Raw genomic sequence first — 25,849 nt, forward strand, 5'->3', positions numbered from 1 at the left:
TCAAATAATGAAGAAGGAAAGTAATATATTCTTGGTATGTGAAGGTGCCAACGAGAGAGTGCCGTCTGCTGGCTGATCACCAAGCATAGGCAAATAAATACCTGTCCTTTGATCTGACACCTGAAGTAAATTGTCTGCGTTTCTCAGGATGGCATGCAAACTCAGGGATAAAACACAAGGGAGTAAGGTCTAACTTTCTTCTTGTTTTGATTGAAGTAAATGCTCCCATGTTAATATTTAGAGTATGCTTAGAAATGTCTGCAGGAGTGAAAGCCCAGCTAGATCAGCACCACTTACCATAACTTCAGTGTTCCTGAGCACGTTCTGATATCCAGCTGGGTGGAGGACAATGCCACTAGGATTGGTATAAACCCCATGGATGTGTAACACACTTAGCTTCCGCTTCTCCTGAGCCCACTCCAGAACCTGCACAATACATACACAGCTTGACAGGATGGCAAGGCGAGCACCTGCTTCAAAGTCACAATGTGTAAGAGGCTGCCTAAGGATTAGACTTCTGACATAAATGTCCAGCTTCACGCTATCATAGGGACAAGAATTCAAAAACTTGATGGGAGCCGGGCGGTGGTGGTGCACGCCTTTAATCCCAGCACTTGGGAGGCAGAGGCAGGCAGATCTCTGTGAGTTCAAGACCAGCCTGGTCTACAAGAGCTAGTTCCAGGACAGGCTCCAAAACCACAGAGAAACCCTGTCTCAAAAAACCAAAAAAACAACAACAACAACAAAAAAAAAAACTTGATGGGCCCAAGTTCCTATGTTAGGACTGTTAGAAATGATGGCAACAAATCTAGTGACTTCTCTTTGAAAGTAACTGTCAGCAGTTAGAATCTGTCAGCATTTGCAACCCAATACGGATAGTTTCCTCTGGTGATGGTTCAAGCACTGGTGCCATCTTCCCATCTCTCCCTCATGGATATCTCTGTGAAGCCATGGCTGTCCTCAAACTCACAGAGATCCACCTGCTTCTGCCTCCTGAGTGCTGGGATTATAGGTGTGCACCGCTATACCCAGCTTATTTTCATTCTTCTTTGCTCATTATTTAACCCAGGCTGGCCTTCAACTTAAAATCCTCTCACCTCAGCATTATGAGTACTAGGGTTACAGGAATGCATCCCCACACCTTGTTCAATTCCCAATCTGCGTCCCAGGTCCCAATCAAAGTAGTATTCCAGCTACTACCCTAGCAAAGGCAGGTCTGTGGCACTGAGGGAATCATTTATTCAGACTATTTATCTGGGTACTAACTAAGCTGGACAAAAAGGCAGGTTCCAAGGAAACAAAACAATGAAAATGACAAAATCACAGAGCAGGGCAAATGACCATAAAGGAATCATCGCTTCATCAACACCTTTCAAATTTGTGTGTGTGTGCGCACACGGTGTATGTTGGGGGGGGGGGTATCATGGCACACATGCAGAGGTCAGAGGAAAACTTGCTGAAGTCGGTTCTCTCCTTCTAGCATGTAGGTCCTGGCAACTGAACTGAGCTTGGTAAGTGCCACTGAGCCATCTCACAGCTCACTCCATTTGTCTTCTTAAAATTTTGAAATGGGATTTCTCTCTTTGCCTCACTCGCTGGAAACTCCCAAAGTTTGGTTAGATAGCCGACCTGTTGAACCACTGTTCCAGTATCTTCAAATGACTAACCTCATCCTTATGACTGGGCAAAACTGCAATACTCATAAGTTTAAAATCTTTGTATTTTATTGTATGTATACTGATTTTACCTAAAAAAACCAAACAACCAAAAAGTACAAGCAAGGAAAGCAGCTTTCTTTCTCACTGTTACAGCTTTAACTGGAGATGTCTATCACAGGCTCATGGTTTAAGTGCCGGCCCCTAATTCATGATGCTATTGGGGAGGGGGGTCTTGCCAGTAAATAGAGCACTAAGGGAGAGCTTTTATGAAGGTTATAACCTGGTCGATTATGGTCCACTCTCTTGCTCTGTTCTGCTATGATGTGAATGCTCTCTACCACATGCTCCAACCGCCACAAAAGGGAGCCTCTCCACTGTGATCTTCTTACTGTGATGCCTAAAGTTCCCTGCACTAGTGAGCTCCAAGAAGCCTTTCCTCCTTTAGCTGGTTTCTGTGGGATATTTTAGTCCTAGCAATGTGAAAGTATTACTGGTACTCTTCTGCTACAGAAGGTACATTTTCTGAGGAAGATAAAACCCATTACCCTAAGAGAAGACTACTGGTTAACATTTTACCTTTTTCTCATCAGTAAGGTCAAGGGATTCAAGCTGTTTTCCCTGGTCAGCTGCATAGAGTTCTAGGAGATTATCAAAATTTGTAGTTAATACTAGGGCTCCATTTTCCATCAGATGGAGAACAGACTGAAGGAGCTGTTTTCCCGAATCTTCCATCTTTGACTCCAGGTCATCAAATACTTCATATAAACAGTCTTTGAAAAATGTGGACCGCACATTACTGGTACGCTGCATGTGTGGGAGATTTGAAAGACAAAAAAAAAAAAAAATCGTAAGTACTTTGTTAACTTGTTTCAGTTGCAGAAATTTTAAATTTTGAATACTTTATAACTTAAAACGTCATCAGCTCTCATTGCAATAATGCAAATAGGATGGTGCATGCCAAACACAATGTCTAGCAAATAGTAAGTGATCAATACTACCATATCAGACAGAAATGAGCACAAGCCTTTTAGACAGACATTTTGAATCTGGAGAAATGGTCTGGCTGTGGATTCCTGGCTGGCCTAGAATTCAGTTCACTTTGACTAAGCTCGCCTCACATTTTCAATGATCTTCCTGTCTCTGCCTCCCTCATGCTGGGATTACATGGGTTACCATGCCCACCCAGCTTCTAAGTTATCATTTTATAGAAGGCAGAAAATGGCCAAGGCTAAGAGATTAGGACTAAAGGATGAGGGTAGAAAGCAAAGTACCAACTACCCTTCAATCAGGCTTCTGATCAGACCTAAGGTGGCTTAGTATTTTCTGCCCCCTTTATTCTTTTAGAGAGTCTACTTTTTGGCAACTTGACACAGGCTAAAGTTATTTGGGAATAGGGACCTCAACTGAATAAAAGGCTTCATCAGACTGCCTACAAGTCTGTAGGGCAGTTTCTTGATTAACGACTGATACGGGAGGGCCCAGCCCACACTGTGTGTATGGAGTGGGGTGACACCCTGAGGCGGGTGGTCCTGAGTGGTATAAGAAAGCAAGCTACAGCACAGTGGTGCACACCTTTAGTCCCAGCACTCAGGGAGCTCTGTGAATTCAAGGCCAGCCTGGTTTTCTACGTAAGAGAATTCCAGGACAGATAGACTATATTGAGAGACTGTCTCAAAAACAAAAAACAAACAAAAAATAAAAACCATCCTGCCAGAAAAAGAAAAAAAAAAAAACCAAAACAAGCAAACAGAAACAGCAAGCATGCAGCAGGCTGGTAAGGCAATGAGGAGTAAACCAGTAAGTGACACTCCGTCATGACTCTGCTTTAGTTCCTGCCCTGTTGGAGTTTTTGCCCTGACTTAACCTGGACAACAGACCTCAAGCTGTAAACTGAAATAAACCCTTTTCCTCCCAAGTTACTTTTGGTCATGGTGTTTTCATTATAGAGAACGCGGGGAAGAATACGCAGCTCATGCTAGCTTTGAACTTGTTCCATAGTCGACTGACACTGGTCTCAGCTCATGATTCTCTAGCCTCAGCCTCCAAAGTGCAGGGTACAGGTGTGTATTGCCACATTCAATTTAGCATCTCTTTTTCAATTACAGATACTTGGTTGCTTATGGAGTTAGGAAAATCACTTAATACTTCCTTGTATTGTTTTGCTCTGACCTAATTCAGCAATCTGTTTATAGATTTGCTGTGAAGAATATCTATTAAACGACAAAATTATGAAGAGATTTAAAATAAATTTCACAATTAAAATCTTGGCAGTTTGCAATTGTTTTAACAGGGCTGGGGATAAAACCTACAGCTTTGGACATGCGTGACTGGACTATATCCATAGCTATCAATTATTAAAAATACTAAACCCAGGGACTGAAGAGATGCCTCCAAGATTAAGCTTGTGTTCTACTGTTGCAGAGGATCTAAGTTTGGTTCCTGGTACCCAGACCAGGTGGCTCAAACTGCTACCTGTAGCTCTAGCTCCAAAGGATTCAGCACCTTCTGGACTCCCCAGGTATTTCCACTCACTCATACACACACCCACATATACATAATTAAAAATAAAATTAACCAGGTTAGAGAGATAGCTAGTTGGCTAAGAGCACTTGTTGCTTTTCCAGAGGACCCGAGTTCAGTTCCCAGCAGCCACATTGGGTAGCTTACAACCACCTGTAACTCTACCTCTAGAGGATCTGATTACCTCTTCTGGTCTTTGCTGACAATGCGCATATACATACAAACAGGCAAAACACACACAAAAATAAGTAAAACTAAAAAAAAAAATTAAAAAAGGAAAAGAAAAGAAGGGCTGGAGAGATGGCTCCGCAGTTAAGAGCACTGGCTGTTCTTCCATAGGACCAGGTTAAATTCCCAGCACCCACATGGTAGCTCACAACTGTCTGTAACTCTAGTTCCAGGGGATCTGATACTCTCATACAGACATACATGTAGGCCAAACACCAATGCACATAAAAATAAATAAAACTAAAAAAGGTTTTGGTTTTTTTTTTGTTTTCTTTTTATAAAAAAGAAAACCAGGTGCAGTGCCACGCACTTTTAATTCCACTATTTGAGTCAGAGGCAGGCAAATCTCTCTGAGTTTTAAGTCAGAATGGTCTAATAGTGAGTTCTAGGATAGCCAGGGCTATATACAGCAACCCTTTCTATAACAAAAGAAAAAAAGAAGAAAAGAAAGAACAGTAATAATTACTAACCACTAATGAATTTGAAATAAACCATTTAAAACATTTGGTTTAACTACCTCTCTGGCTTCATGTGGAATATATGCATAAATAGATTTTATGCTGCATAACAGCTGCACATTTATAGTCGGTCCTGTACAACTATATCATCTGAGTAGTAATCTTGATTTGAACAAGTACACTCTACCAGATTTTCTTTTTTGTTGCTGTTTTTTTTTTTTGTTTTTTTGTTTTGCTTTTGTTTTTCGAGACAGTGTTTCTCTGTAGCTTTGAAGCCTATCCTAGAACTTGCTCTGTAGCCCAGGCTGGCCTCAAACTCACAGAGTCTGTCTGTGCTGGGATTAAAGGTGTGTGCCACCACTGCCCAGGCACTCTACAAGTTTGTACAGCAGCAAAACAGCATAAGAATGTGTTTCTCAGCATGTACCCACTGTTAAACAATGAATGAGCATATTTCTGAGGATGGAGGAAATACATTGCCACTCTAAGGTGAGAAGTTGATTTTACAACCAAGAACACAATAACTCCTGGGACAAAAGAAATCTGAAATGAGAAAGTAATTAGGTGAAGTGTTTTAACAAACATGGGATTCCTAGTCTATTCTTGATGTTATTCCATTAGATGAGCTCAGAGGAAGAACTGCTATACTGCTCAAGCTGCCCTTAAACTTCTATACTCAAATGGCCTTCCTTCCTCAGCATCCAGAGAAGCTAGAGCTACTGGTGCAAGAGATGAGTTGCGGCATCTAGCTACCAGGGCATAGGTTTCAAGCTCCTTGGAATAGCGAGTTCCTTCTAGGTCCCCTCAAAGCAGCCCTCTACACCTTCCAGGTTTCCTTGTCTCACAGGAGTGAGCCACTTACGCAGATACAGCACATTCAGTGTTCCTTTCCTACTGTGACATAGTATTTTATGAAATAACCCTTTTTCAGAATACTTACTAAGTAAGTGTTATTTTCTCAGTGAAAACAGAGCAGTTAAAATTGTCCCTCAGTCTGCTGGAAACAAGCCATTTCTCTGTGCTCTGTTCATCATGGTTCTATGCAGCTCTATAGGACAGCACAGAGTTCTTTCTGCCACCTGCTGTCAGCAGCTGCAAGATTCTTTTCTAGTGTGTAAACAGATCTAGAACTCGTTAGCTAACAACGCAGGTCATGGTCTTAAAAGTTTACCTAGCTTCGTTACACAATCACATAATTATATCACACTAATGGCGCAAGGCAGTCAACAGGAGACTCTAATACTACTTAATTAGATGAGTAACCCAATCAAAAACAGAGAAAGGAGGCTGAAGAGATGGCTCAGTTATTAAGAGCACTTGCTGTTCTTATAGAGGATGCAGGTTAGATTTCCAGCATCCAAATGGCTCACAATCATGTGTAATTCCAGTTCCAAGGGATTTGAGAGCCTCTTATGGTTTCCACAGGTCCTAGTCACACACAAAGTATGCATACATACAATCAAGCAAAACTCATATAAAATTAAAAATAAAAATCTATCACCTACTAAAACAGTGATGAGTATTAACTCTAGTTACTAAGTTCATGACACACAGCAGTCAACTACTATAAACGTTAGCACTAGATTTACTATTAAAGAAGCATGATGCCCCCTTAGTTTATCAAACTCACAAGTCTCTTCACCCAACCCAACATGCTGCAGCTATTTTATCTCTTGGATGGAATCCTGCAAATAGAACTGCAACTGGATAAAATGACATACACAAGGCTATCACTGCTTTGTTATCTCCAATAGCAACAGACTACGCACCCATACATGGAAGACTGGTTTGGTCCAGGACCATATCTTATCATTGAATGTATCCCAAAAGTCTAAAGTATTAAAGGCATGAGAACATGGGTTGTTCCGTTAAGAAATTATAGAACCAAGTGAAAAATCTTTGAGTCATTGGGGGCATATTCTAGGAAGGTGAGTCTGGGGCCCCAGCCCTTCCCTTTAACTTTTGAATTTTTTAAGTATTTTTGTTATACTACATGCTCCTGTCATGATGTACTGCCTCACTACAAGTGCAAAGCAGTTGGAAAAACTGACCATAAAGTGAACCTCCTCCTTTCTTTTCTTTTTATAAGGCAATTAGGTATTTTGCTACAGTGACAACACTGACTTACACTCTATACAGAAGAGCAATACACTGCTAGGAAAACAAACTAGAGGATAGTTATGCACTATTTTTTTTAATTTTGGAGATGGCAGCAGTGAGGGAAGGATAGATATATTGCTGCTTACATTTGCAAAGCTGGAAAGAGGCAGAGGCAGAGGCAGAGGCAGGCAGATCTCTGAGTTTGAGACTAGCTTGGTCTACAGAGTGAGCTGTTTCAGGACAGTCAGGGCTACACAGAGAAACACCATCTCCACACACACACACACACAAAGCAAAATTAAGTTTCAGATTAATAAATATAGTGACTTCTTACTAAAAAGTTTTTTGTTGTGTTTTCTAACTTTGGAACTCCGATGTGTACTTAGCTCCTTCATACTTACAATCACACATGCTATATTACTACACCGGTCTGCTACCATGAGCACAAGCAGAAGGGCCTAGGTAGACCATGAGTTAGACATGGGTGAAGAACATGAGGGTTTTTTTCTATGAAAAGACTAAAACTTGGAAATCCCTTGAGTCACTTGTTTTAGCTAAATATCTTTTAGTCCCAGTTCTGTGAATTACTAAATCTTCTGTAACAATATAGAAGACTGCTGCTTTGAGATGTGGCTTCACTATCTAACCCAGGCTAGCATTGAGACGTGATCTCTAGCTTCTCAATGCTTGGATTACAGGTGGTAGCCACCACTCTGTGCTTGGAAAGATGCTTTTGTCATTGTGTTGATTTCCTTAGATTTGAAATCTGTTTTTGTCCGAGAACTAAATTTCCCACCAGTGGCCTCTCTACGCTGAGACAAAGGAATGAAAACATAAACAGGGAGTTCGGAAGTCAAAAGGAAATGCCAGACTCCCACACAACCTCTAAGAATTTTCCTCCTTCACTTAAAACAGTGCAGTGAATCCCAAGCTACTTCATCTGTTTAACCCTGTAACTCATCCTTCCAGTCCCACACAGAGTAAAGGGAAAGGCAAGCACTCCTGGTCACCTCTCTCCAAGTCACTGGCATTTCTACCGCATTTACTTTGAGCACTCATTTAACTGAAGTAAAACTGATGTTTGATGAAAAAAGGTGGCTAGGCTGCTCCACCCTTCCAACACTCAAGCCTTGCTAGTGCCATTTATTCTTCATAAAAGCCCATGAAGTAAGTAATACCACAAGTTGTTGGAACTCACTGAGAAGCTCATTCTGGGAGTGGGGTCTTCCCTATTTCAGACACTTGTTTCAAACTGCCCTCCAAGATCTGGGCTAGGCAGGCTCACTTCCGTTATTTTGTGATAGTGAAGAGAACAGTAAAAGAGCCCAAGAATAAAACACCGTGCCCTTGAAATGAGCTGTCGTAAGCCTCTTCTAACAGAAGTTACTACTGTTTATCCCTTGCTATAAGAGCATCTGCAGGGGAAAAGAGAAGCTCAAGTCCAGAAGTTCAGCCATGGAAAGAAAGCTCAGCTGTTAAGCATTTGTTGGATTTAATGTTTTCTTTGATCAATAAGTCTAATTCCTCTACAGTATCTTCAACACCTGAGATTCTTCTATCTCTTGTATTCTGTTGGTTATACTTATCTCTATAGTTCCTGTTCGTTTACCCACATTTTCCATACCCAGAATTCCCTAAGTTTGTGTTGTCTTTATTGCCTCTATATCAGTCTTCAAGTCTTGAACTGTGTTTTACCTGTTTGATTGTTTCTTTTTTCTTGGTTTTCTTGAGTTTCTTGAGGGATTTATTAATTTCTTCTAATTTTTTTGTTTGTCTTTTCCTCAATTTCTTTCTTTTTTTTTTTTTTTTTTTTGGTTTTTTTTTTTTTTTTGGTTTTTTCGAGACAGGGTTTCTCTGTGGCTTTGGAGCCTGTCCTCAATTTCTTTAAGGGAGCTTTTCATTTTCTCTTTAAAGGTCTCTGTTATTTTCATAAAGTTATGTTTAAAGTTGTTTTCTTCGGGCTGGAGAGATGGCTCAGAGGTTAAGAGCATTGCCTGCTCTTCCAAAGGTCCTGAGTTCAATTCCCAGCAACCACATGGTGGCTCACAGCCATCTGTAATGGGGTCTGGGTCCCTCTGCTGGCCTGTAGGCATACACATAGACAGAATATTGTATACATAATAAATAAATAAATAAATAAATAAATAAATAAATAAATAAATAAATAAATAAATAAATATTTAAAAAAAAGTTGTTTTCTTCTTCTGGGTTCCCTCCTAATTTGGTGGTGGTGGGATTGAGACAGGGTTTCTCTGTGTAACAGCTCTAGCTGTCCTGGAACTCAATTTGTTGACCAGGCAAATTCAGAGATCCACCTGCCTCCTGAGTGTTGGGATTAAAGGTATGTGCCACCACTGCCCAGCTCCCTCCTAAATTTTTAAAGATTTATTTTTATTTGTGGCACATGCATCTATGTATATTATGTGCACATGTATGTGAGTGCCTGAAGAGTCCATAAGAGGGCAAAGATCCTTTGGAACTGGAGGTTGTCTAACATGTGTTCTAGAAACTGACTTGAGGTTTTGCAAGAGTAGCAAGCATTTTAACCACTGAACCATCTCTCTAGCCTCCTTTCTATTGTTTTTTGGTTTTTGTCTTTTGAACAGGGTTTCTTTGTGTAACAGTCGTAGCTCTCCTGAAACTAGCTCTGTAGACCAGGCTGGCCTTGAACTCACAGAGATACATCTGCCTCTGCCTCCTGAGTGCCAGGATTAAAGGCGTTAGCTTTTTTTTTTTTTAAAAAGATTTATTTATTATATATACAATGTTCTGCCTGAATGTCAGACAAGGGCATCATATCTCATTATAGATTGTTGTGAGTCACCATGTGGTTGCTGGGAATTGAACTCAGGTCCTCTGGAAGAGCAGTCAGTGCTCTTAACCTCTGAGCCATCTCTCCAGTCCCCATACCTGGATTCTTATTAGCCCGCTGTATCTATTATTCTTGGGAGAGATGTCTACTCAAGCCTATTGTCCTCCTAAAAGAAGATTATTCTGTTTGTGATTAAATCACTGTCAAACTCTGTTTTGTTTTCTTGGAAGAATTTTTAAATTTTACCTCTGATAATTAGATTTAGGATACATTTTGAAGTAATTTTACATACTGAATAAAGACCTCATGGGCTAGAGAAATGGCCCAGTGGTTAACAACACTGGCTGTTCTTCCCAAACACCTGGATGTGGTCCCCAGCAACCACATAGTGGTTCACAACCATTTATAACTCTAGTCCCAGGGGATCCAACTCTTCCTTCTGGCTTCTGAAGGCACTGAACATACAAGGTACACATATACACACAAGCAAACAAAACACCCACACACACACACACACACACACACACACACACACACACACAAAATGATAAAGGTGTGTGCTACCACCTTGGGTACAACACTGGAATTGAAAAAACCTCATGAACTCTTTTTCTGTTTGTTTGTTTGTTTTGTTTTTTTGGGATGGGGTTTCTCTGTGTAGCCTTTGTTGTCCTAGAATGACTCCGTAGACCAGGCTGGCTTCGAACTCACAGAGATTCATTTGCCTCTGCCTCCTAAGTGCTGGGATTAAAGGCATGGGACACCACTACCTGGCATGTGTGTGTGTGTGTGTGTGTGTGTGTGTGTGTGTGTGTTTTAATTTAGGTTTTTTTTTTTTTAAAAGTTAAATTAGTCTAAGATGGTCTCAAACTCTCCATTACTCTAAACTGGCTTCAAACATAGCAATTCTCCTGCCTCAGTCTCCTAGTGTGGGAAGTATAGGCATGCACTACTTATATCTGATTTCTTTAAAACCCATTAATTCTTTATGTGGTTTTAAGTTAGTAACAGTTTGTTCCAGTTAAGGACAAGGAACTGAAAAGAGGAAGTAAGAAATCCTAAGGTCTATGGTAAGTTTTAGGCACATTTCTTTCTACAGTCTTGAGAAAAGGGATAAAAATTACTGACAGTTAACTTTTAAAGGTTAAGTGTCCTATTTCTTCCAAAGTGTATTTGAATTATTAAAATGTGGAACATGTGGGCTCCAGTACAGGCTTGTGGTTCCATTCCAAGCAACACACAGCCTGTAATTCAGCACTTGAGAGGTGGCGACTGTAGAACCAGGCATTCTAACCTATCCTTGTCTTCACAGGGAGCTTTAGGCTGACCTTGGCTACATGAGACTGTTTCAAGTAACATACATGTACCAATAGTTCTAGCATAAGTGAATCCTAATTTTCAAGTAATTTTTCAGGTAAAGCAAGAAAGACAATTAGGTTCTTTATCCAACTTAGTTGAATAAAATTCTTTGTGACTATTTTGAGTTACAGCCTCTAAAAAGAACACTAAAAACCGGTTTCATTTTATCCCTCTGATGATAAAGAATTGCCTGCAGCTGGGCAAGGGGTGCATGCCTATAATGTTAGCACCCAGGAAGCTGAAGCAGGAGGACTTCAAGTTTGTGGCCAGCATGGGATACACAAGATGCTTTCTCAAAACACAAAAACAAAATCCCAACTTAAATCTTTCTAATATTTCCTTAAAGTCATGGATATCAGGGCACCTTTTATAATGAGGATAGAAAAGTAAATTTGCCGGGCAGTGGTAGTGCATGCCTTTAATCCCACCAGTCAGGAGGCAGAGGCATGTGGATTTCTGTGAGTTCGAGACCAGCCTGGTCTACAAGAGCTAGTTCCAGGACAGACTCCAAAGCTACAGAGTAACCCTGTCTTGAAAACAAACAAACAAACAAAAAAGTAAATTCACAAACAGAATGAAATGGGCTCAGGATAATTACCCTGAACAGGCTCTATAGATACTTCACAGGTTATAAATACCCAAGCACTATACAAATATTCCTGCTTAAGTAAGAAACTAATCCTATTATGAGGAAATTTCACAGGCCGTGGCATACAGCAGACTACTCACAGGGGAGAGTTTCTGAATGAGGTCATGGGCAACGTGGACAAGGTTCTTGTCTTCATGGAGACACTTTTGAAACTTTTTGCTTTCCTCGTCTTCCAGAAGATCAAAATCAATAGCAGCGTCCAGCAAGGCCTGAATTAACCCCTTCCAGGATTTCAGGGCTGGGACCTGTGGTGCAACTGCAGCGCTAATGCCTGTGCCAATCACCAGCACGAGTTCTCGAGGTTTCTTGGTTTTCAAGCTTGGAAGCAGCTTCCTGAAAAGGAAAAGGCACAAAAAGATTGGAGCATCCAGCAGACAAAGCACACAAGCCAAGACGTCTGACAGAGATGTAGCTGGCTCTCATTATTCAACAGCTCAACTTGTTGTTTGCTTTGTTCTGTGAGACAGGGTCTCACTGTGTAGTCTTAGCTGGCCTACAACTCACTATGTAGACCAGGCTGTTCTTGAACTCAAGACATCAGTTTGCCTCTGCCTCCCTACTGCTGGGATTAAAAGCATGCACTTACTAAGTTTTAGTTGTAAAACCGAGGATTCCAATTTCTGACACTTTCCCAAAGTAGATGAAATGAAACACCATAATATTATTCCAAGTTCTTGTAGGAAGACAAAGCAGTAGCTATTTCAGGAATCCTGAGATATAATCTTAAAATCAACTTTCTCCTCCATAGTCGTCTCTAGCTAAGAAAACCACTAACATTACAGCAGGTTCAAATGTATTACAGCTGAAGTTCTGCCAACTAAATTATTCTTTAAGCCAATGGTAATTTCAAAAGGACACGTTTGATTTGTTTTCAAAAAGAAAATATTTTCATACAAATTAAGTTGATATTATTTGTTGAGATATGAATGTAAAACAAGAAAGGCAATAAAAAACTTGATTCCAGATTTTATAAGCAAACATAAAACTCAGCATGAAAGACAAATCCAGCAGACAAATCTGCATGGTTTGGTTCTAGACATCACTGGTTTAAAAAAAAAAAAGTGTTCAGCAGACCTCATGTTTTTGTCACAATAAAATAGCCCGTTCTCATGGCAGTGAGCAGAGTTCTGCTGAGAGACAGCATGTTTCAACTCCCTTTCCCCTCTCACTCTGCGGCTACATTAAAATCATTACTCACCTTACCCTTCTTTTTCAAAATAGTACAATGAATAGAAACATGACCAGCACTTAGACAAAACCCAACAAAGACAGACTTTGAAGTCCTGGGAAACAACCTCTAGAACTGCCTGTCCTACTCCAGTCTCTACACGCAATGACTTAACAAATAGGAAAACCTGCAAACATGCCGAGACGAGAGATGGCCCGTTTATAAAATAGCTCATATGCTGGGGGTAACCAACAAAATTGTTCACAGCTATTAGAGACACATAATGGAGTACGCTATAAAAAGGAGAATCAAGATAATGAATGAAAATTGAATGTGATAACCAAGGTCTATCATCCCAGAATTTGGGAGGGAGAGACAGGAGGATTGGAAAATTAAGGTCAGTTATAGAAATACACACACCCATACAATACTTTCACAAAAGGACTTTCAGTAAAAAAGAAAAAAAGTCGCAGTTGTGTTTTATGATCTCTGCCTAAATCACTAAATAACCTAAAAAATCCCCAACATATTTATTGTGTGTGTGTGTGTGTGTGTGTGTGTGTATGTAGGAGACAGGACAGCCATGCTGTGTGTGGGGACAGCCATGGTGTGTGTGGAGGTTAGAGAACAACTTTGGGTGTTGTGTCTCTCTTCCCACCATGTTGACACAGGGACCAAACTCAGGATACCAGGGTTAGCATCATCTGCAGAGCCATGACAATGGCCCTAATAGTTATTTTTAAAGACAGAATTAAGGCAAGATAAAAAGGGAAAATCAAGGGGACATGGGAAGGGAAAAAGCCTTTCACTGAAGAATCTGGCTGGGTGTCAGAAACTTGGTCACAATGACAAAGCCAAGATTCTCTATAGACACAATATTCTCTTTTCTAAGAGGTATGTCAAATGAGGATGTTAAAACAACAAATGAAACTATATACTTGAGATTAGGTTTGTCATCTTGACTTTAGATAGTAATAATACCCAAATATCAACAAAATATCTTATAAAACTACCTTACAAATTCATTTGTAAAAGGAAGCTCAATAAGAAGAAAAATAAGAAAACCAGCTCAATTTAATATGTGTGTGTGTGTGTGTGTGTGTGTGTGTGTTTGTGTGTGTGTGCATGCTTTTAAGACAGTGTCTCAGATGACCTGGGAGTCCTTAAATTCTTGATCCTCCTGCCTCCATCTCACAAATGTGAGAATTACAGGCATACACCACCTTACTCAGCTCAAACTTTACTAATTTTTAAGTTTTAAGTAATCTTTAACTGCTGGTATAAATTATACTGAGAAATTTAACATAAAAAAGCCATAGACTCATATGAACAGCCACTGTAAAGACAATTCACAAGCAGCTTACACTGAGCAAGTACTATCCTTTCCCTAAAAGCAGCCCCCTCCCACAAGTCTCCAAAGGAAATGAAAATGATGTACCTCCTACCCCTTGTCTTAATAAGATCAACAGCTTTGCTTGTACCGAGATTCTTTGCTGCTTTCTTTTCCTGTACAGAGGTCTCTAAAGTGTAACTCCTTGGGCTGCTGGCAGAGGTGCTGGGCTGGAATACCCTGCCACAGCACGTATAAAAAGTAGGGTAGAACAAGATGACAGCAGCAAACAGACAACAGACATCAGAAGGCAGCATGATTTTAGAAGTTCAGAATAAAACCCAATTCCCTTTGCAGAAGCTCAGCAATGTTGAGGCTCAGGTGGGCAGGCAGGTCACACTAAAACTCAGCTGTAAGTCTGGAGAAAGTCAGCCAGAGGACGCTGCATTTGAGAACACTGTGTACAGTGCCAGGTGAGAGGGATTAAGAAGAATCTCCGTAGGAAATCTAAGACTTCCCCAACTAGTCTCCCAGTCTCTAGGATTCAACCTTTTCTCTGCACCCAGTCTCCATGCATGTAAGAGATGGGAAGATTTCTCTCTGTGGAAATAGCCATATGGCAGAAAAGGCCTCAACTGCCGAACTTGCTCTAGGATTCATATTCAGAGGGAAACTCCTCAGCATGTTGGGATATGAATACTGGTTCCCAATTTGACAGAATCTGCTGGAATCAACTAAAAGAAAAATCCCTGGGCAAACCTGTAAGGAATCTGCTTGATCAATTATTCAAAGTGGGAACATACACCCGAAATGAAATGTACCTAGTGGCAGCCAGGTTAAAAAAAAAAAAAAAAAAAAAAGGTGAGCATTGCCTTCCCATCCTGCTGACAGGTGCATTTACCCCATCCATGCTTCATTTCTTCACCTCCTTCTGTCCTCCAATGTGGACTGAAGACCAGTGTTTCCAGGGATCGAGTCCTTAGGCCTTCAACACCAGACTGGGGTTGCTGAGAAGCTACGGGAGTCTCAGTCCCTCCAATGTGAATTGAACCACTTGAACCACTGTTGGACTACCCAGACCACACCATGCAAGCCAATCTAATAACCCCATTAAATAAGTATTCATCCTGTCAGTTCTAGTCCTCTAGAGCAGTGGTTCTTAATCTGTGGGCTGTGACTGGCTCCTCTGGGGGTTTTATAACCCTTTCACAGGGGTCACATATCACATGTCCTGCATATCAGATAATTACATTATGATTCATAACAGTAGCAAAATTAGTTTTGAAGGAACAATAAAAATAATTTTATAGTTGGGGAACACAAGGAACTGTATTAAAGGGTCCCAGCATTAGTAAGCTGGAGAATCACTGATCTAGAGAACCCTGACTAATATCCATACTCACATAGACTCCTAACTCCTTCTCAGTAACTTAAATATGAATGGACAAACTATATGGTCACTTTACATCTGCAAAAGGTCCACATAAGCCAGGCGGTGGTAGCGCACACCTAATTCCTGCACCTGGGAGGCAGAGATAGGTGGATCTCTATGAGTTCAAGGCCAGGCTGGTCTACAAGAGCTAGTTTCAGGACGAATCCAAAACTACAGAGATACTCTGTCTCCAAAAACCGAAAAATAAAAAAAGGCCCCCATGATAAGAGGTACAGAGGAACGTACAAACAAGCTAGCAGGTAGTCAGGAGGCTAAGGCTGCAAGATCACACTTGTAAGACAGCCTGGGGCTACATAGTGACACCCTGTCTTCAAAAGGACAAAAACAGTAACAATAACAAAATTGAAGAAAATTAAAAATGTAACCGCAATTTTTAGAAATCCCTAAGAAAAACTGAGAAAAACCTTTAATAAAGTAGAACTGAAACAAAGAACAGGAAAAAACAGAGCCAGGCACAGAAGTGCATGCCGGTAATCCAAGAACTCATGAGGCTGATGCAGGAGGATAGAGCTGGAGCTCAGGATGGGGTTACCCACAAAGACACCAAATAGTGAGAGATGGGGTGGGGTGGAGAGAAAACATCAACACACAATGACAGACGGTTCAACATCTGAACAACAAAAGCTCTACAGACACAGAAATGTTTAATATCAGGTTAACACAAGATAATTACTTCAAAATGAAGTTATCACGAAGTAGCTTGAAGGTACCACACTATTTAGTTTGCCAGATATGGTATTGTACAACTTTCTGTGTTCCTGAGAATAATCTATTTTTGTAAGATTCTAGTAAGCAAAGGCAAAAAGATCACATAATACAAAAACCGTTGTTTTGATTTGGGACCAAACAATCCCTGGTCAAGTTCACCTGCAAAAGGTTTGGTTCCCAAGGCAAGTGTTCAGAGCTGGGGTTTTGGGAAAGTAACTGGATCAACTTATCACCGGGTTAATCCACTGGTAGGTTCAGAATGTGAAAGCATTTCTGACTGGTAGAGACTCTCAGTCACTAAAGATGTGACCTGAAAGAATGTGTCTGGACCCTTCCCTCATGGCTCTCTGATTCCCGGCAGGCAGAAGGTGGGCCACTCTGTTCTACACGTTCTTAAATGGCATTCTACTTCACAATAGTCTTAAGAGCAATGGAGTCAACAGACCATAGGCCAAAAATCTCTCAAATTTTGGCCAAATCATCATTTCCTCTTTCAAATTCATTTCTAAAACAACTGCTAATCAGAACAGAGTGTCTATCTTGGTAAGAACACTTTTCTCTCTTACCAGAGAAATGAGTGGTACCATCAAAATTCTAAGAAAAAAAATGTTTCATACCTAAAATCCTATTCTCAGCCAAACCATTAAATAAATGTAAGGAAATGATAAGGCCATTTAGTATCTCCAACAATTACTCCTATGTATTCTTACTAAGGAAGGCACCTGAGAGCATGCTTCAGTAAAATGAGTACATTAAAATCAAAATTTTAATAAGTACATTAAAATCCTAGTCCAGGAGTAAGAATCCACAGAATCAATCAGCATATGATAGATTAATTCTCCTTTCAGCTTCTAAAGAAGAAAATGACATAGAAAATAAAAAACCCAAGACACACTTTAGTAATTTGGAAGTTTTAAAAAAGTCACAAAAGGGAATAAAATCCTAACACTTTAGGCTTGGCTATTAATATTATTTATGTTTGTTTTGTGTTTCGAAGCTCTGGCTGTCTTGGATCTTGCTACGTAGACTAGGCTGGCCTTGAACTCAGAGATCCACCTGCCTCTGCTTCTGTCTCCTGAGTCAGAATTAACTCCTGTCTCTTGGAATTAAACCACCCAGTTTACTAATACTATGTAAATATTGAGAATTGGTTGATCAAGTAGAGAGATAAACTTGAGAAGGTAAGGGTTCCGCAGCAATACACGGGGAGGAACCAGGAAAGCAAACAGAGTCCTTATCTGTTACATGTAGCTTGTTGCTTGTAGCAGAACACAGCATTTAAAATGTGGGCTGTCAGGTGCATGCCTGTAAACTCCGCATCTGGGAGGCTAAGGCAAGAGTTCTAGACCAGCCTCAGTTACATATCAAGACCCTGTCTCACAATCAAAAACAAAGCAAAACAGATGTCAAGATTAGAAAAAAACAGGAAACTATTATCTCTGCTGAGCAGGACATTTTAACCTTTAAAGTAACAAATTTTAAAAGTATGTATTAGCTTAATAAAAAAATTAAGTCCAATGTAAAAATAATTTAGTCTTTAAATGAAGGCTATATTAGTCAGTGAAATCCCCAATAGTTCAGGGTAAGTAACTCCCGCTAATGGTAATTTTCTGTTCCTTTGATTCCCTTTCTCTTGTTTACCTGGGCTTTTTGGTGGGAGGTTCGCCATCATTGAAGAATCCAAAAATCTTGTCTATATCAGAGGCCTGGCTCCCTGTAGAAGCCATCCAGTTTCTAAAACAGATTAAACATCATGTACCATGATTAGCTCTGTAAAGTACACCATTTATAACAGAATATACATTAAGCATTTTCATAAGTCATATGCTCATTAAGGTATTGTGGGGTATCCTCTACTTAACAGAAACCCATCCATTAATGAGCACACCATGCTTAAGGAATGAAATTAGTCTAAGGGAAATAGTCTCGGCATTATAACTCATTGATAAGTGCTCCATACTGCTCCATATGGCTTCTGTTCCTCAGAATCCCTTGCCCCCCTCTCCCACTAAAATCCAGCCATGTCAACTCATGTAAGTCACTGGCCATCACTCTGTACAACTTACAGCAAAGGACTTGGGAATCACTGAGGACATCAGACAACCCAAGGATCAGTATGCTAATAGTGCTTAATCATCCATTACACTCAGCAATACAAGCAGTACCATTTGTTCACTGTTAGACATTCTTCGTTAGCAACTGTCCCCACAGGCTGAAGACAGGTCTCTCTGACTAAACTAATCACAAGTCACTGTGATTAATGGAAGGGGTAATAAGCAAAAATATGTAAAGACAATGAACATCAGTTGCTGGGAAACCCAGCACAAGAGTCACTACAGATCAGAGTAAAAACTACCATGGATTTTAATTGCTCAAAACTTTAAATGGTGACATTTAAAGATTGATATTAGCAACTTTTCTTTTGTTTTTTGAGACAGGGTTTCTCTGTGTAACAGCCCTGTCTGTCCTGGAACTCACTTTGTAGACCAGGCTGCCTTGAATTAGAGATCTACCTGCCTCTATCTTCCAAGTACTGGGATTAAAGGCATGCACCACCACCTGGATTTTTTTTTAAAGTTGTGTGCTTTTGTGTGTGAGTATGCATATGTTGGTGTATCTCAGCATGTGTGAGGAGGTCAGATGAAAACTTTCAGGATCTGGTCTCTTCTTTCACCATGCGTGTCCAAGGGATCAAACTCAGACGGTCAGTCTTGGCAGCGAGCAGCTGTACCTGTTGAGCCATCCCACTAGCTCACAAGTAATATTTTAACATTGACAATGTGGAAGATGATAGAGTTCTGGACATGCTACTATGCCCTACTGTTACTGGGACTTTATATTAGAAAAACTCCTTATTTATTAAAGTCGTGTGTAGAATTTTTCTTGTAAACAGAAGCCTCAGTTCCTTGCCTCATATTCCATTCCACATAATGAACTTCTCATTGATACAGTCATCAGGAAACTAGAGTCATAAAATCACAAAAGTTTGGACGGATTACCTTTCTGGTAAAATCTTTGATTGTGTCACGAGAAAACAAGGCCCTGGGCACACAGGTCAAACACCAAAGCTAGAAATCATGCCTTTACATAATCATCTGGTGTGACTGTTAAAAGGATACTGTAAATTCCTAAAAATAAAGTCAACCCAAAACAAAAGTACATGTTTTCTAAAAAACAGACTCTCTGGGGACTTCTTCCAGTATTTCAAGTAGGAAACACCTAAATAAAGTCAAACTTAATTTTTCTAGACCCCGAACACTGTGAATGTTGGGCACACAGCAGGCACACCACTGTAGTAAAATGTAAAGTAAAGCCTTTACGTCTGGCTTTGAGTGGAACGCTTCAGAAAGCCTTGCTATGTTTGGGTTAGTCAGCAGAGGCTGAGTCTGCACTTGGTGCTGCTGCATGACAGTCTGCAGCTGCACCAACCTTGGTCCTAAGACACTCCTGGCAGCCCTGGAGTTCTTACTTTTGATTATGTCTCGCCATAGTCAAAAGGCAATGAGATTTGTTTGGGTTGTCTGCTCTCACGGGCAAGAGCAAGATGACTTTGGTAGTTGGAACCTTTCCCAGCCCCTATTAACCTCGTATATTTTTGAATAAAGTAACTGGAGTGAGCTGGCTGGGTGTCAGTCCTTCGGAAGCTTAGCATTTTGGTGAGCTTCTCTCTCTACTGAGACATCTATTCTCTTAAGTGTGCGTTTCATTTCTTAGAGTCTAAAATTGCTGATAGTCAAGAGCTGACCATCACTGAAATGACTTTCATCAAATTCTAACATATTATAAAAGACATTTTCTCTCTAACATTAATGTTTTATGGAGAACCAGTGATTTAAAAAGTGGTTATTTCTTTCACACATACCACAATCTCTCGTTTTGGGTATATGATTTAAAACAACACTAAAGAAGGCAAACATATTAATGCCCCACTCCCATAAACATGGTTCTGTAGACCCATCATTTAAACAAATTAAACCCAGCCAGGTGCAGTGGCATACACCCTTAACCACAGCACCCAGGAGGCAGAGTCAGGCAGATCTCTGAAACCAGGCAGCCTGGTCTACTAAGCGAGATCCAAGACATCTAGGGTTACACAGATAAACCCCATTTGAACCCCCCCATCCCCACCAAAACCAAAGCAAAACAACAACAAAAAAATTAAACACACAGAAAAACATGAAGTAAATGGAATTTAACATACGTTTTGAAGCCTGGAATAGTAAGAACTTAGTGCTCAATTCAAATACTAACCCAGTTTTGTAAAAAAAAAAAAAAAAAAAAAAAAAAAAAGGCCAGGTGGCAGTGGTGCACACCTTTAATCCCAGCACTCCAGAGGCAGAGGCAGGCAGAGTTTGAGGCCAGCCTGTTCTACAGAGTGAGTTCCTGAACAGTCAGTGCTACACAGAAAAACCTTGTCTCAAAAAACTTGAGACAGGGCTGGAGAGATGGCTCAGAGAGGTTAGGAGCACTGACTGCTCTTTCAGAGGTCCTGAGTTCAATTCCCAGCAACTACATGGTGGCTCACAGCCATCTGTAATGAGATCTGGTGCCCTCTTCTGGCCAGCAAGCATACAGAGAGACAGAACATGGTATACATAATAAATCTTTAAAAAGAAAAAAGAAAAAAAAAACTTGAGACAAAACAAAACCAAAAGCAAAATTAAAAACTGCTGGGCAGTGGTGGGCATAGCACTCAGGAGGCAAAGACAGACAGAGCTCTGAGTTTGAGGCCGGTGTGGCCTACAGAAAGAGTCCCAGGGCAGTCAGGGCCACACAGAGAAACTTTGTCTTAAAAAACCAAAATAAGCCGGGTGATGGTGGCGCACGCCTTTAATCCCAGCACTCGGGAGGCAGAGGCAGGCGGATCTCTGTGAGTTTGAGACCAGCCTGGTCTGCAAGAGCTAGTTCCAGGACAGGCTCCAAAGCCACAGAGAAACCCTGTCTTGAAAAAGCCAAAAAAACCAAAAAAACAAAAAACCAAAATAACAACAAAACCAAATTAAAAACAAAACAAAACAAAACATACTACTTATCATAGGGCATGTAAAATTTATAAATATTAGCTCACTTAATTCCTACAACTTTATTATTAGGTATTATAGATTGAATATCTGTTACCTGAAAATCAAAAATGTTCTAAAATCTTAAACATCTGGACCACTGCCATCAAGTGGGGGCTGGAGAGATGGCTCAGCAGTTAAGAGCACTGACTACTTATCTAGAGGTCCTGAGTTCAATTCCCAGCAACCATGTGGTGGCTCACAACCATCTGTAATGAGGTCTGGTACCCTCTTCTGGCCTACAGGCAGGATACTGTATAAATAAATAAATAAATCTAAAAAAAAAAAAAATGCCGGGCTGGAGAGATGGCTCAGTGGTTAAGAGCACTGCCTGCTCTTCCAAAGGTCCTGAGTTCAATTCCCGGCAACCACATGGTGACTCACAACCATCTGTAATGAGGTCTGGTGCCCTCTTCTGGCCTACAGACATACACACAGACAAAATATTGCATACATAATAAATAAATAAATATAAAAAAAATGCCATCAAGTACAAAATTTCACATCCGTCTGACATTATGTTATAGTAAAAATGCAGGTACACTATGAAATTGTACACAACACCATCAGGCTATGTGTATATACAGAATAAATTAATACTGTGTTTTAGGCTTGTGTCTCATCTCCAATATACCTCATTATGTAAACCCAAATATTAAAAAACAAACGAAAAACATAAACCCCTCAAACTTGAAATATTTCTGGTCTCAAACATTTCACATAAAGGAATCACCACCTTCATTATTAACCTACTTTATGGGTGAGAAAGTGGTGACACAAAAAGGCCGGTACTTAGTTGTCCCAGAATTCAAACCACAGCAACTCTGCTTTGCAATGCCATGTTCTCAGCAGCAGAACTAGTAACTAAAATGTTCTCCAACCACTGTTTTCAGCCTTAAAATATTTTTGAAGCCCGAACCTATTTTTTAAGTGCTGAAATTGTAGCAAGCATATTTACTTGAAATAATTGTGTGTAGAGCTCAAGGGCCATGTCACCATTAGTTATGGTGGAGGCATGCGCTCATGCAGCCCGCTCAGTTTGCTATACACCTCTCACACCGAACTCGAGACTAGCTCTGCCATTTTCTCTGGTTAATTTCTGATGCTTTTCTTTTCAGAACCCTTCTGCAGGCTCATTTCGGCTGCTGTAGCTTAAGAAATTTAAACATGCACAACAGGCTCTGGCTGGAATGTTAGGTTCTGTTACTGAGAAGCTGAACGAAAAGTAATTCTGTATGCTCTTATCACAGCTGCTCATCCACTATCTTGTGTTTTGAACAGACTAATATTTTGCCCTTAGTCAAGGGATGTCTCATATGAGATATCTCCCAGTGTCTATCCCAGTACATATGTTATTAAAATCGTATGTTATTCATTCTAGAATATTGTTTTCAAGGGGGGGGGGTTCCTTTTAGCATTTATCCTCAACAGTACGCAGTGCTGCTAACAAGTCTCAAAGCTAAGTATGGAAATCTGGTACGGAATTCCCAACATGAATCAACTAGCTAGTCCACACATGAATTTCTCTATATGACTACTATTTCAGCGGAATTTGCTGTAAGGAGTGAGTGAAGTCCTGAGTGAATGAATGTGTGTTGTTGACATGGGTACAGCCATGCCAAGGGCCTGACAGGAACCCCAACAGGAGAAAAAAGCCTTCCTCTGGTCTAAGTATGGATGTTAATAGCATGTACAGAAAATGTCCACTGTAGCTTTCCACCCCCAAACATTTATGGCCTGAAGACTTCTGTCCTACAGAGATGAACTAAACCTGCCCCCTTGTTCAGCTGTATGAACAGCTGTATGTCTCCAGGTTCAGCATATAACAGCAAACACACTGAGCTTGGAGGTGAGGAGATGGCTTTGGCTTCTCCATAAGAGAGTCTAGACCATCCAATCCCAGCTTTTCTTTCTGTTTTTCTTTGATTTCCTTACTGCCCTAGTAAGGTCAATCCCTGGAGCCATGAAGAGTACAGGAACTATGTACAGCTTTAGTGGGAAACACTTCTGTCACAAGTAAACAAGTAAACAAGTAAACTGTGACAGTGTCCTCATTACTCAAACGACTGTTCCACCACTGAGAAATCCTTCAGGCTAACAGAGTATTGCAAAGTCGGTCATATGCTCAGTGAACACTGAAAACAGTCATATGATGTCATTAACAAAACTTTCAGGCCAAAATCTTCAAATGAGAGAGAACACTTAGCAACCTTGTAATCCCTGATCTTGAAAGGTAGAAACAGAAGAATCATGAGTTCAAGGCCAGCTTCAGCTACTTATGAGTTCAAGGCCAACCAGGGTATATGAGACCCTCTATTAAAAATCAAGAAAAGACAGAGCATTTATAATTTGCAACCTATCGTTTTGGCAGAAATAGAGCTGGGGATGGGGCATTCAAGATAACCTAAGAAAAACTTGAAAGAAATGGGGAAAGAGAGTGGAGAGAAAAAGGACTGGTTATCTGATAACAGAGAGGTTGGCATTTAATGAAGGACCCAGGATCTGAAACCATCAGAATCCCAGCAGCTCTTGCTTGCCCAGCATCTTAGAGGTAGCACAAAGGGCAAACTCTGGCTCTTCTCTGCACTCAGCATCCAGCTGGGTCTATTAGCTGCTTCCTCATTCTCACAGGCTCCCAACACACGCACAGCACTCAACTCAGCCAAGCCCCATACTATAGGGAATAACACCATGTGATAGACAGGCAGATGGAACAAGTCAAGAGGAGGGAAAGTCCAATATTTTGGGAGGTTTTGCCAGAAAGCAAAGGATTTACAAATAACTAATATAAAAGACTGGCACATTTCTTGCAGCAAGCTTCTCCATCTTTGTTTATAAAAAATGAGACAGTAACTAGAATAAAGAACACTATTTCTTCTGCCATAAAAAGGGTTAACTTTTTTTTTTTAAAAAAAAGGAAAACAATAGTCATCCTGTATGTCTTGAGAAAAACCCAAACCCCTCTAATTGTGGCTATTGGACTAATTCCAGCACATCTGTGATTTAGCAACTGTCGGGAAAGGGAGAAAAAGATGCCCAGTATAAGTAAGGTACCACAAAGGAGCATTCCACAAGCTTATTGACTGGAACACATGCAGTAAAATATTTGCCTGGATAGTTGATAAAGTCAGTTATAATGTGCAGTACGGCTTTTCCTATTGGTATATAAAAGCAAGCTTACTGTGTCCTCCTAAGACTCATACAGAGATAGGAATGATGTTCAGTGAGCAGGGCCAGGCTTAAAAGGTTTTATCTACCCACGGTTAACTTAGCTCCTATCGTTATTCTTGAGCAGCCTGCTAGAAACCTCTGGCTTTTGTCAGATAATCTCTGCATCAAACTCATTTCTTGAAAACTCGCCACTGGTAACATGCTAGATTGATGCTGCTTATTCTTTTACCAACAGTCACTCATATTCAATGTGAAAAAAGCCTCATTAGTAGCAAGGCTTCTGAAAGAGCCAAAATTCCAGCGAGTCATTTCACTCAAACCCAAAATAAATCATATTGATATTTCAGGCTCATAATCTTGGTCTTTTTATCACCATATATATGTATATATACATACACATATACACACACATACACATATATACATACATACATGTGTCTGCATGTATGTATGTGCTTGCTCTCAGAAGCCAGAGGGCGTCAGATCTGGAACTGGAGTTACAAATAGTTGTGGCTGCCATGTGAGTGGCGGGAATCAAACCTAGGTCTTCTACAAGAGTAGGCAGTGCTCTTAACCACTGAGCAATCTTTCTAGCGCCTTTATAATTAATTATTTTTAATTATAAAGGCAAATTGATAGCTCAGTTGATGAAGTGCTTACCTTGCAGGCACAAGGACCTTAGTTCAATCCTCCAGAACCTACAGTCTTAAAAAGCCATTATGGTGGTACACACTTGAAATCCCAGAGCTGGAGAGAAGGAACGCAGCATCCAGAAGTGGTGGTACACACTGTAATTCTAGTACCAGGAAGGCAGAAACAAACCTAGCTTACTCAGCCAATTGAGGAAGGTCAATGAGAGATCCTGTCTCAACAAACAAGGTGGAAGACTCCTGAGGAAAAATAGCTGAGGTTGACCTCTGGCCTTCATATGTAAGGGCAAATGTACATGTGCATCTAAACACATACTCATGGGGGAATGCATATATGTATATATACAATCAAGTCCAATTATTTACATTGAGTTCATCTATCTATCTATCTATCTATCTATCTATCTATCTATCTATCTATCAGATAAGTAAAATTTTATCATACGTTTTATCTGTATAAAAACCAATTTCCAGAACACACAGAGCTTATTTGAGTACAATTTTTTGTTTTCGTTTAGCAGTTTT

General features: G+C 40.3%; 1 protein-coding gene across 5 annotated transcripts in view; it reads right to left on the bottom strand.

Moving 5' to 3' along the window:
* Positions 1 to 25,849, bottom strand: part of Fam118b (family with sequence similarity 118 member B) — a 47,535-nt gene that overhangs the window by 8,081 nt on the left and 13,605 nt on the right. For 4 of the 5 annotated variants that reach the window (XM_026778988.1, XM_013346252.2, XM_005347018.3 and 1 more), the window contains 4 exons: positions 18,085 to 18,177; positions 11,865 to 12,117; positions 2,235 to 2,462; positions 298 to 426 (listed from right to left, as the gene is read on the bottom strand). In XM_026778988.1, the coding sequence (XP_026634789.1) occupies positions 298 to 426; positions 2,235 to 2,462; positions 11,865 to 12,117; positions 18,085 to 18,170 (696 nt within the window). In that variant the 5' untranslated portion in view covers positions 18,171 to 18,177. Of the gene's footprint in view, positions 1 to 297; positions 427 to 2,234; positions 2,463 to 11,864; positions 12,118 to 18,084; positions 18,178 to 25,334; positions 25,353 to 25,849 lie in introns of those variants that run through there. The other variant, XM_026778987.1, reaches the window with a different exon arrangement.

This window comes from Microtus ochrogaster, chromosome 5 (genome assembly GCF_000317375.1).
Source record: "Microtus ochrogaster isolate Prairie Vole_2 chromosome 5, MicOch1.0, whole genome shotgun sequence".
Classification (NCBI taxonomy): Eukaryota; Metazoa; Chordata; class Mammalia; order Rodentia; family Cricetidae; genus Microtus; species Microtus ochrogaster.